This window comes from Pelophylax lessonae (assembly GCF_965119305.1).
Source record: "Pelophylax lessonae genome assembly, chromosome: 8".
Classification (NCBI taxonomy): Eukaryota; Metazoa; Chordata; class Amphibia; order Anura; family Ranidae; genus Pelophylax; species Pelophylax lessonae.
This window is the reverse complement of record NC_138775.1, coordinates 39,969,325-39,982,404: the sequence shown is the minus strand read 5'-3', so window position 1 is coordinate 39,982,404 and position 13,080 is coordinate 39,969,325. Positions and strand designations below refer to the sequence as shown.

The following is a 13,080-nucleotide window of genomic DNA, read 5'->3' as shown; positions in this document are numbered from 1 at the left end:
CTGCTGCAACAGGTCACGGAAAACATCGTTGATGAATTCCTGAAAGACTGCGGGCGCATTGCACAGCCCAAAGGGCATAACCAAGGATTCATAATGACCGGTCCTGGTGTTAAACGCGGTCTTCCACTCATCGCCCGCCTTGATCCTTACGAGGTTATATGCCGCCCTCAGGTCGAGTTTGGTAAAGACCGTGGCCCCTTTAAGGCGATCGAACAGCTCGGAAATCAAGGGTATCGGGTAAGCGTTCTTGATCGTGATGCGATTGAGACCCCTGTAATCGATGCAAGGCCTCAACTCACCGCCCTTCTTTTTCACAAAGAAAAATCCAGCCCCTGCCGGGGACGAGGATTTGCGAATGTGTCCGCGTGAAAGCGCCTCCTTCACGTACTCCTCCATGGCCTCATTCTCCGCTACCGACAGTGGATAGACCTTGCCACGAGGAGGAACGGCACCAGGTTGTAACTCGATGGCACAATCGTATGGGCGGTGCGGAGGTAGGGCAACCGCGCGCACCTTATCGAATACATCCCAGTACTCCTCGTATTCAGGAGGCAACAGAGAGTCCGAGGAAGTACACAGCAACTTGACAGGCCCATGGATGCAACTAGCCCCACACTGCGGTGACCACGAGAGGATCTCGGCCGATCTCCAATCGAAAGTCGGATTATGCTTCTGGAGCCAGGGGTACCCCAAGACCACTGAGTAGTGTGGAGACGAAATAACCTGGAAGCAGACCGACTCTCTGTGAACGGCACCAATGGCTATCCCCACTGGAAGGGTCTCATGAGTCACGTGTGGCGGCAGAAGGGGTCTGCCGTTTATCGCCTCAAGAGCCAGTGGAGAACCTCGAGCCTGCAGAGGAATGGAATTGGCGGCAGCGAACACACTATCAATGAACAAACCACCAGCACCAGAGTCCACCAACGCCTGGGTCGTCACTGAGCCCCCGACCCAGGAGAGGACAACAGTGATCAGTGGTTTGTCAACACGGGAAACCGGGGACGAGGAGACTCCACCCAAGATCTGCCCCCGACAGGATCTCAGGTGCGAGCGTTTCCCGGACGGTTCGGACATGCCAACCGAAAATGCCCACCGAGACCACAGTACATGCATCGACCCTCGCGTCTTCGGAGTACCCTCTCCCCCTCGGACAGGCGAGCAAAGCCCAGCTGCATGGGTTCACCCCCAGCCAAGTCATCCCCAGGAGGCGTGGGAGGAGAGGGAGGCACGGGTGGGACAGCAAAGGTAGGCGCCAATCTGTTAGGAGGCCTCCGCAGACTCTCCTTAAAGGAAGGTCTCTCCCTGAGTCTGGTGTCAATCAAAATCAAGAAAGAAATAAGAGACTCGAGCTCCACTGGTAGGTCCTTAGCTGCAACCTCATTCTTCAAGGCATCCGAGAGACCATGAGAGAAAGCAGCGACCAGAGCCTCATTATTCCAGCCCACCTCTGCTGCCAGGGTACGAAACTCAATGGCGTATTCAGCTACGGATCGTGAACCCTGTCTGATGGACATAAGGAGCTTCGCAGCAGAGGCAGCACGAGCCGGCACATCGAATACCCTCCGAAGAGAAGCAACAAAACCGGAAAACTCGGCAACCACCGGATTGTTGTTCTCCCATAAAGGGCTGGCCCAGGCCAAGGCCTTGTCCGAGAGCAGCGAAATTAAGAAGCCCACCTTTGATCTCTCAGTAGGAAAGGCATGTGGCAGCAACTCGAAATAAATGCCCACCTGGTTAAGGAAACCTCGGCACTGAGTTGGCTCTCCCCCAAAGCGCTGTGGAAGGGGGGCAGAACCGGTCATACCCCGAAACACCGCAGGCGCAACAACAGGTGTCGGGGTAGACTCTGGCGCAACAACCGGAGCGACAGTAGGAGCGGGCCCAGGAGCAACAACCGACCCATCGGCAACGGGAGCGAAATGAGCGTTCAAGCAGGGTTTGCAACGCCACGGCGAACCGACCCAACAGGTGATCCTGCTGATCAAGTCTGGCAACCAGCGTGGGTAGCGAGGATGGCCCTGTACCGTCAGAATTCATGGCTTGGTCCTAATGTCACGGAACCATGAACCAGACGTACAACAACAGATAAGTGAAAATAAGAAGGCTTTATTGAAAATCAAGCTGTAAAGCAAAAGTCCAAACGGATGGCGAAACTGAGGCAGAGTCCTTGCGAGGCCAGAGGTCAGGAACCAGGAGGGTAGTCAGACGAAGCCGGGATCAGGAACCAGCAGGGTGGTCAGACAAAGCCAGGATCAGGAACCAGCAGGGTAGTCAGACGAAGCCAGGATCAGGAACCAGCAGGGTAGTCAGACGAAGCCAGGATCAGGAACCAGCAGGGTAGTCAGACGAAGCCAGGATCAGGGACCAGAAGCAGCAGCAGTCTTAGAAGCATGTGAACACAGGAGGACCAAGCAAGGAACTGAAGCCACAGACCTCCTATATATATGAGCTAGGCATCCAGCTCCTCCCAGTAGGCTACAAGAAACCCAGAAACCAAGATGGCCGCCAGCACATGTCAAACGAAGGAGAACAGCAAGAAGGTAAGACCATGACAGAGTGTAAGATAGTGAAATGAATAACGAGTGTCCTCCACCAATAAGATGTAGAATATTCTTCCACGGTGCTCAGTACACAAAGACACACTCATGCGCTTACCAGAGATCATAAGACAAAGAGCCTGATAACATCAATCTTAGTCAAGGCTATCGGATAGGTGGACCTGGAACAATTGCTGGAGAGGTCTGTATATATGTATATCGCCCTCAAGCATTGTATGCCCACAATGATGTCCTCAAGGATTACCATGTGGAACACAGCCTCCAAAAGCATGATATAGTAAAAACCACCGTTTATTGTAAAAAATATATAGGTAAACTCACATTTGAGAAGATAAAAAGCGCTATAAAAAACAGCTGGCAAAAGAAAACACCGTCGCCCGTCCTTCCGGGTTGTTGCGTGGTGAGGTCAGCACGCCGGTCCCGACGCATTTCGTCACAGACGACATCTTCCTGGGGATGTAGTTTGCAGTCTGGAGTCCAGGTCGTTTCTTTTCACTGGTTCAGGTGCGATCCAGGTGTGAATTTTTACTTAAATTCAAACTGGAACCTCAGCCAAATAGTACTCCATATTCCCATCGCAGAAATTCCTGGAGAAAGCTCTATAGAAGGGATCCTCAAACTATGGCCTTCAAGCTGTTGTGGAACTACACATCCTATGAGGCATTGTAAAACTCTGACATTTACAGACATGACTAGGCATGATGGGAATTGTAGTTCCTGAACAACTGGAGGACCATAGTTTGAAGACCCCTGCTCTAGAGTTTTGGATGCTGGAGCAACCACCAGCTGGAGACTGTATCAGAAAGCCACAATGCTGATATTTGCCAGCACATCCAATGTGTGCATTCAATGGTGCCAAACTCTTTTGCAACACAGGGGAAACTTAAAATTATAAACGCAATGCTCTAATTCAACAGGGAAACACATTTCACACCATCAAAATAGAAATATCCAATGTGTGCAAAAAACACTCATATGTCAGAAACACATGTAACAATATTCCCAAGTGTAAATAAATAAAATAATCTCCTTATGCCCACTGAGCTTGGAGAGCGTGGCCATCTCCTTTGTGGGCGTCTGAAGCCGCTGTGTCCTTCTTCCTGGAACTGGCTACCCAGAATGCCGATCGCAATTTCGCGCATTCACTGTAGATTGCGATCGGCATTATGAATAGCGGCCGGCCGTTCCCATCACATTCTGGGATTGATGACGCTCATCTCCCAGGACGCAATGCGAAGGAGGAAGTGACGTCGTGGGCCGTGTCCGCAGAGGGAGGAAGAGGGAGGAAGGTAAGTATATTTGCATTAAAAACAAGGTAAGTGAAAAGAAAAAAAAAATTGTCATTATCCAATTCTTTTTCAGGTACTTTAAAGCAAGCGGACAAGCAAAAAATCATTTTTAGGGTAGAACTCCGCTTTAAGGAGGTGGGGGAGGGCTGCCTTTTTTTATCTTAATGCAGGGAATGCGTTAAGGCAAAAAATGGTTTAGGTTTAGAACCACTTTAAAGTGAAAGAAAATCTCAAACATTGGGTTGTCACCAGAACAGGAACAGAGAAGAAATCTTCCAATGCAGACACTAGTTCTGGTGACCTTAAGGATTAAAGGTTTTCCTCACTCTAGAGAGATTTCCTATCACTTTCTGTTTTCCCTTTGGGACTATCCAAAAATGAAAAAAAAAAAAAAAAAAATTTGCCTTTAGTTCTACATTAGGCTAGGTTCACACTTCACTTTATTACCAAAAGTATTGGGACGCCTGCCTTTGCACGCACATGAACTTTAATGGCATCCCAGTCTTATGGGCCATACACACTATACAATTGTCTTTAGATTTTTTCCTTTAGATTTACCAAAACCATATAATATGAGGTCAAACCTAAACACTTAGCATTTGTATGCAATCAGGCAGGCCCTTGCACTACATAGTTGAAGGTAAATCTAAAGGAAATCTAACCACAAAAGTTGCATAGTGTGTATCCAGCTTCAGTCAGTAGGGTTCAATATTAAGTTTGCCCACCCTTTGCAGCTATAACAGCTTCAGCTCTTCTGGGAAGGCTGTCCAAAAGGTTTAGGAGTGCGTCTATGGGAATGTTTGACCAATCTTCCAGAAACGCATTTGTGAGATCAGGCACTGATGTTGGATGAGAAGGTCTGGCTTACAGTCTTCACTCTAATTTATCCCAAATCTATCCTTTGTAGACGCTATAACTTTTGTGCATACCAATCAATATACACTTATTAGGATTTTTTTAAACAGAAATATGTGGCAGAATGCATGTTGCCCTAAATTGATTTAAATTTTTTTATTTAGTTTAAGTTTTTTTATTGGGTATGTTTTATAGCAGAAACCAAATAATATTGTTTTTTTTTTTTTTTTCAAAATTGTGGTCTTTTTTTTTGTTTATAGTGCAAAAAATAAAAAACGCAGAGGTGATCAACTACCACCAAAAGAAATCCCTATTTGTGGGGAAAAAAATACATACTTTTCATTTGGATACAGCGTCGCACATCCACACAATTGTCAGTTAGAACAATGCAGTGCCGAATCACAAAAAATGGCCTGGTTATTAAGGGGGTAAAACCTTTCAGGGCTGAAGTGGTTAATATGTACCATTTTCATGAGCTTTTATTGGGTTCACTAAAAAAATATATGATGCCTTTAGATGTACTTTAAGGCATTTGCATACCAAGACATTTGGACAATTTCATGCTCCCAACCTTGTAGGAACAGTTTGGGGATGGCCCCTTCCTGTTCCAACATGACTGCGCCCCAGAGCACAAAGCAAGGTCCATAAAGACATAGATGAGCAAGTTTGGGGTGGAGGAACTTGACTGGCCTGCACAGAGTCCTGACCTAAACCTGACAGAACACCTTTGGGATGCATTAGAGCGTAGACTGCGAGCCAGTCCTTCTCATCCAACATCAGTGCGTAACCTCACATTCTTCCTTCTGAAAAAATGGTCAAACATTCCCAAAGACACACTCCTAAACTTTGTGGACAGCCTTCCAACAAGAGTTGAAGCTGCTATAGCTGCAAAGGGTGGACCAACTCACTATTGGACCCTACGCGCCCCAAAACTTTTGGTAATATAGTGCATATGCAGGTGCAGGACTGCATGTAATTGCCCACTTTCCCGCAGCAAAAAATAAAAATAAAACATTTCTTAATGGCCCCCCACACACTGGAACCTACAGTGAGTTTTACCATGCTGGGCGCTGCATAGTAGTGTCCAAACTATGGCCCTCCAGCTGTTCAGGAACTACAATTCCCATTAAGCATTGTAAACCTTTCAATGCAGCTGCGATTTTGAGCATTACATGCATTTTCCTTAGGTACAGCAGCCCATTCAAAGTTGTGCCCGCGCCAATGTGGCTGCAGAGAAAGTGCAACAATGTGAACGTAGGCTAAAACAGAAAGTGGGGTGAGTGGTTTTCAATTATAGGTGGTGGATCAGCATTATTTAGCAATGGTTAACAATAATGCAATGCGATTATGTAGTGTGACTTTGATGTAACCTTGGTTGCAATTTGGATATGATTTGCATGCTCTATGGGGCCAAATCGCACTGTAAATCGCACCAAAGTAACACAGGAACCTTTTCCAAAATCACACAGAGTAAAAGTCTCATTTATGTGAAGAAGCGCCATTGAAAATAATGTGATTTCCCTTGTCATGTGATTCTGTGCAACTCAAGTCACATAAGAAATTGCACCAGCGTGAACCAGCACTTATGAGTGGAGTAATTGGAAAAGGCACTAGAAATTGAAGCTTTACTGGATATTGGAAAAGACTTGCTTGAACAGAAGGACTGATTCATACATTTTGCAAAAATTGTAACAAAACATACACTGGATACAATAAAGGCTGCATTTGTTGACATATGGAGTTTATATTATTTATATAACACATTTGTTACATGTATTTCTGAAATTGGAGAGTTTGATACACACATTGGATATTCCTATTTTGATGGTTGTGCTTCCCTGTTGAATTAGAACATTGCATTTATCATTTTAAATTTTTACTTGTTTTGCAAAAGGCCTTGGCACCATTGAATGCATCAGCTGGGGCTTTGTTAATTATTATAAATTTCAATGGTAATTAATTTTTTTTAGAGAGCAGAAAATGTATTATAATTATAATATAACTGAAGGTGCCTAAACAAGAGACTTAATAGCAGGATCACCAGGTCTTTTTTACAGCCCGACTCCAGGCACTCACAAAAAGTACCCTTGCTGTGGGGGGGCTCTTCACACTGCAAGGGTTAATTGCTTATTAGGTCTTAGGGGGTTGAGATGTAAGCTGTAATATTCACCTTATTTCTCGCTCCAGCAGGCTTCCTCCATGCAGCCTATTATCTAAGGTGCTCCAGGCTGGCAGTACCATGCTGATGAAAAACAACTTCTAAAATTAACTCAAAGCTTTTATGATTTTTTTTTTCTTTTTACATGATTCATATATTGTTTTTAAAAAAATATATATATAAAATTTTCTAGGGAAACCACTTGCAGGAGATCCTCCCGGTATTTGCAATAAGTGTGCACAAATATCTGGTCACTGGAATGTTCAGCATCTGAATATTTGCCAGCTAAACAGTGTTCATCCTAAAATGAGTTTGGGTTTACCTAGCCACTGTCAATATTATCCAGAAAAAAAGAGTCATGCTAAGCACCCTACTCCTGCACTCAAAACCAGGTCCTCAGGCTGTTTCAATCTAGGAACCCACACTTGGCATCCCGTACGCCTTGCTGCCCTCTATGACCGGGGTGGTCAAAAACACTGTAAAACAAACACAAAGAAAGGGCGCACCAGCCTAGCGCATTATCCTCAGCAGGCTTTTTAATAACAGAAGTTAAAATCAGAGGCTCTGAGGAAGAGGCAAGGCCTCGAAACGCGTCAGCCCTCCGTCTACATGAGACATTGGACTTTTCCATTTGATGCTGTTCTTTGGAATTGATATGCTGATTAACCATGCATGTTTGTGAGTAGTTGATTTTAACTTCTGTTATTAAAAAGCCTGCTGAGGATAATGCGCTAGGCTGGTGCGCCCTTTCTTTGTGTTTGTTTTACACTGTCAACATTATAAATGAGAATACCATTCATAAAGGTCAAACTGAAAAAGATTGAGGCTCAGTTCACACTATTTCGGACATGGACCATTGAATATGCTGCTGTGCCCGTGCAGTGGGAAGAATGTCCCTTACATTGGTGGTCAGTGAGAAGAATGGCACTTACATTGGGGGTCAGTGGGAAGAATGGCACTTACATTGGGGGTCAGTGGGAAGAATGGCACTTACATTGGGGGTCAGTGGGGAGAATGCCCCTTACATTGGTGGTCAGTGAGAAGAATGCCCTTTATATTGGTGGTCAGTGGGAAGAATGTTTCTTATTTTAGTGGTCAGTGGGAAGAATGTTCATTACATTGGTGATCAGTGAGAAGAATGTTCCTTACATTGGTGGTTAGTGGGGAGAATGCCTCTTACAATGTTGGCCGGTGAGAATAATGCCCCTTATATTGGTGGCCATTGGAAAGAATGCACCTTACATTGGTGGCCAGAGAGGAGAATGCCCCTTGCATTGGTGGTCAATGAGAAGAATTCCCCTTAAATTGGTGGTCAGTGGGAAGAATGCCCCTTACATTGGTAGGTAGGGTTATAAGCATCCCCTTCCTTTATCGCGTGAGTTATGCAGGGACATTCCTGACTCTCTGGGAGTTTTATTTGCATACACTTTTTCTAGTTAGTATAGTTGCCCGTTACCTCATGTGGAATGTACGGTGCCAGATTACCCTGCAGAAGAAAGTCCTCCCTATTGAGGTGGTGGTCACAATATTCTGTGCAAGATTGGGAAGATTCATGGTCTTGAGAAAGGCAGGGAGCTTAGGGCAGTCTGGATAAGGGCATGAAGGAATATCAGACAGACCTGCCTTTGGTGAAAAGTCTATCTCTGGGCAGGGAGCTCTATATGCTGTTCTTTTCACTCCCCTCGTTTTTGTTAGTTAGCATCTTCTTTTTAAAAAAGGGCTTCATGCATGATGGGGGTGGGTTTGTTTCTTAAACTCACTGGTTTGATGTCTCATGTAGTGGTGTAACCCCAGTAATGATATCTTCATTTATGTCATTTTTGCCTTTGCTGTAAAGCCATCTTTTGTTAAGAGTAAAATTTGCTATATTTCTTTTCTTTTTTTTTGTTGTAAATATGTATATATTAATTTATGTATATTCTTATGTATTTTCTGTTTATTAAAAAATTGGGAAGAATGTTCCTTACAATGGTAGCCAGTGGGAAATATAAACCTTAGATTGGTGGTCACTGGGAAGCATGCCATTTACTTTGGTGGTCGGTTAGAAGAATGCTCCTTACATTAGTGGTCAGTGGGGAGAATGCTCCTTTCATTCATGGTCACAGAGAAGAATGCCCCTTACATTGGTAGTCAGTGGAAAGAATGGCACTTACATTGGTGGTCAGTGGGATGAATGCCCCTTACATTGGTGGTCAGTGGGAAGAATGTCACTTAAATTGGTGGTCAGTGGGGAAAATGCCCCTTACATTGGTGGTCAGTGAGAAGAATACCCCTTACTTTGGTGGTCAGTGGGAAGAATAGTACTAATATTCGTGGTCAGTGGGGAGAATATCCCTTAGGTGGATCAATGGGAAGAATGTTTTGTACATTGAAGATCAGTGGGGAGACTGCCCTTTAAATTGGTGGTTATTGGGAAGACAAATATTCCTTACATTGGTGATCAGTGGGAAGAATAATCCTTATATTGGTGGTCAATGGGAAGAAAGCTCCTTACATTGGTGGTCACTGGGTCAGTTGGAACAATGCTTTTTACATTGGTGGTAAGTTGAAACAATGCTCCTTATTGGTGGTCAGTGAGAAGAATGCCTCTTACATTGGTGGCCAGTGGGAAGAATTTACCTTACATTGGTGGTCTGTGGGGAGAGTGCCCCTTATATTGGCGGTCACTGGGAAGGATGCCCTTTACTTTGTTGTTCAATTAGAATGTTCCTTACATTAGTGGTCAGTGGGGAGAATGTTCCTTTCATTTTTGGTCACTGGGAAGAATTCCCCTTCCATTGGTAGTCAGTGGAAAGAAGGGCACTTAGATTGGTGGTCAGTGGAGAGAATGCCACTTACATTGGTGGCCAATGAGAAGAATTTTCCTTACTTTGGTGGTCAGTGGGAAGAATGCCCCTTACATTGGTGGTCAGTGGAAAGAATGGCACTTGCATTGGTGGTCAGTGGGAAAAAATGCCCATTATATTGGTGGTCAGTGGGAAGAATGGTACTTACATTAGTGGTCAGTGGGGGAGAATGCCCCTTATGTTGATCAACGGGAAGAATATTTCCTACATCAGTGGGGAGACTGCCTCTTACATTGGTTGCCATTGGGAAGAATGTTCCTTACATTAGTAGTGGGGGGGGGGGGGGGGAATGCTCTTTACTTTGGTGGTCAATGGGAAGAATGCTCCTTACATTGGTGGTCAGTTGAAACAATGCTCCTTGCATTGGTGGTCAGTCGGAAGAACGTCCCTTACATTGGTGGTCAGTGGGAAGAATGCCCCTTATATTGGTGGTCAGTGGGAAAAATTCCTCCTTATGGAGCCTAAAAAATATATTTGTTTTACAGAAGGCATTGCTCATTTTTCAAGGAACCCCTATAGCAACTTCTGGAGGACCCCTAGTTGAGAAAGGCTGCTTTGAATAGAGGAAAGAATGTTATTTAACCATCTTTTCCGAAATCTCCTGAGTACCAAACCCAGTTTAGCCCTATTAGTCATCTCTAGCTCAGTATTTTTTATATGTATGGTTTACAGAGGAATAAATTAACATGAGATATTGTGATTTGATTGGTACACACCAATCTTTGCATATACTGTCCATAAATGATATTAGTCGCCCATCCTGAGCGATCGGTGATAAATCCCTGATATGTCATCTATGTACCTGCTGTATGCCCGACTCCTGTAGACTGTCTTCATGAGTGCACAGACTGCAGCTCTCCGTAGACCAGCGATGGAAGTCATAGCAGCTCTGCATTCAGACGTGGTCTCTGTGCATGTAGCACGCAGCTTGCTGTTCCTTCACCTTGCATATATTACTGGAGCTGCTGTCTGATCAGATCCTTGATCTGCACATGAGTCGGAGGGGAATCCTGCTTCAGCAGCAGCTGTTGTCTCCATGGCTGGCCAGGAGCTGGAGAAAAGCAACGCATCCCTTCTCCCCGCCGACCTCATCAAGTTGGCATCCCTGGGCATGATCGCCTGCGTCAGCCTGCTTGGCAATCTCCTGTTCGCCTTCATCACCCTGCGAGACCGAAGCCTGCACAGAGCCCCCTATTATCTCTTGCTGGATGTGTGCCTAGGCGACTTCATGCGTTCATTGCTTTGTTTCCCTCTGGTGCTGAAATCCATCAGCAGCGGCTCCCATTGGACCTACAGCAAGAGGAGCTGCAGGGTCATGGCATTTGGCACGGTGCTCCTCTGCTTCCACGCCGCCTTTATGCTGCTGTCCATCAGCCTGACCAGGTACATGGCCATAGCCCACCATAGGTTCTACTGCAAGAAGATGAACGGCTGGGCATGTGCCCTGGTCATCTCCATGGCGTGGATCCTCTCCATGGCTATGGCCTTGCCCCCTGTCTTCGAGGTGGGCACCTACAAGTTCATCAGAGAAGAAGACCAGTGCACCTTTGAGCACCGTTATGTTAAAGCCAACGACAGCCTTGGCTTTCTGCTGATGTTGGCCTTCATTGTGGCTGCCACCCATTTTATCTACATGAAGCTTTTGTTCTTCATCTATGACCACCGGAAAATGAAGCCAGCTCAGTTGACCCCAGCCATCAGCCAAAACTGGAGCTTCCATGGGCCAGGGGCGGCTGGCCAAGCAGCTGCCAACTGGATTGCAGGTTTTGGAAGGGGACCAACACCACCCACCTTGGTGGGGATGAGGCAGAGTACCCAACATCAGATCAAGAGGCTGCTGGTGTTGGAGGAATTTAAGCAGGAGAAGAGGCTCTGCAAGATGTTCTATGTCATCACTTTTCTGTTCCTCCTTTTTTGGGGCCCCTACTTAGTGACTTGCTATCTGAGGATCTTCTCAAGAACCTCCTTGCCTCAGGGTTTCCTTACTGTTGCGGTGTGGCTGACGTTTGCTCAAGCAGGTGTGAACCCTATTGTGTCCTTCATGTTGAACAAAGAGCTCAGGATGTCTTTCAGGGCTCATCTGCCTTGCAGGAACACCCAGACACCAAGGGAGCCCTATATCGACACCTAACTATTGGGAGCTCCTTTTAGACACCTGGACCTTGGGATATGCAAAGTTCTGGTTGCCATGGAGATCGAATGCCTCTTCAATTAGAGGCAACCAGGGTTTAGGTGAGACAATAGCAACATTCAACTGTATCTTGCACTGATGATGTATTGGGTGCTTTTCTTTAGCAATGTGGCCAGTGTTGTATGCAAGCAGCATTGTCTCAATGTAGAGCAGATCAGCCAACATAATTACCTTAGAGTAATTTAAGTTGCTAATATATAGTATGTGTTGCTGCTGGACACCTCCTGATGCTGAGCTGTCATTCATAGATATTCTTCTGGCAGGGTCACCCAGATGATGTAGAATAGGCACTGGATGCAAAGTGACACATAAATCTAATGCATGTCCCAGATTTATCCAGGCATTTTATTTGAAGTTCATAATTATTTTTATTTTAAGTAATTGTTTAAGGGCCTATTTACATTTGTACATTATTGCACATGCTTTAATGAGCATTAGGTCACAGGTTAGTGCATTGCATTAGTGGAGCCCATTGAAGTCAATTGTTTCAGGCAAACCAAAATGACCCAGATAGCGAATATGTCGCAAAATGTTTGCTGCAATGCACTATGGTGGCATTGTGGTATGTGGTATTTTCCAACACAGGTAGAATGTATTGACATGCATTAACAACAGCACATTACAATATTGTGCATTAGAAAAAAAAAAAAACATCTTTTGCATTTCTGATGCGTTGGCCTGCATTATTCAATTCAAATCAGTTGAATGAGGTCCCTTATGTCGTGTAAAAATGTAGCACGCGGCAGCAACATCTCACGTTAATGCCCGCATGCCTCTGTTGTGAATCTGGTAAGGGAGATATTAAAGTGTATGTTCAGACATCTTTTTTGCTTGTTTCAAATAGAGTTGAAAAGGATTAGAACCCATGCCTGGTTTTCCTGCTGTCCAGATATCCTCTCATAACTGTTTAATCAGACAGGAACTAATGGTAAATCTCCAAGGGCTGCACAGACAGATATGCAATTGTTTTTGTTAGTAGACAAGCAAAGTCTAAAATCCCTGTCAGATTTTTATTTCTGTTGATAGCTGTAAGGGCACCACACCCATGGAGATAGAGTCTTAAGTTGTTTATTACTAGAGGATCAACATTTTAAAAAGTCAACGCGTTTCAGGGGTTTGCAAACTGCCCCTTCATCAGGGCTTGTATGTTATGTCCTTTAGTACTCATGTTTATGGATTTCAC

General features: G+C 45.0%; 2 protein-coding genes across 2 annotated transcripts in view; one reads left to right on the top strand and one right to left on the bottom strand.

Annotated features, from left to right (window-relative positions):
* Nucleotides 1-10,657, bottom strand: part of EIF4E3 (eukaryotic translation initiation factor 4E family member 3) — a 57,305-nt gene extending 46,648 nt beyond the window's left edge. Inside the window, exon 1 of the mRNA XM_082264739.1 lies at nucleotides 10,509-10,657. Within this exon, the coding sequence (XP_082120865.1) occupies nucleotides 10,509-10,588 (80 nt within the window). The 5' untranslated portion in view covers nucleotides 10,589-10,657. The remainder of the gene's footprint in view (nucleotides 1-10,508) is intronic.
* Nucleotides 10,658-10,738: 81 nt separating this feature from the next.
* Nucleotides 10,739-12,211, top strand: GPR27 (G protein-coupled receptor 27). The gene has a single exon (XM_082264737.1). It carries the CDS (start codon nucleotides 10,743-10,745, stop codon nucleotides 11,835-11,837), a length of 1,095 nt encoding a protein of 364 aa, XP_082120863.1. The 5' UTR covers nucleotides 10,739-10,742; the 3' UTR covers nucleotides 11,838-12,211.
* Nucleotides 12,212-13,080: the final 869 nt, after the last annotated feature.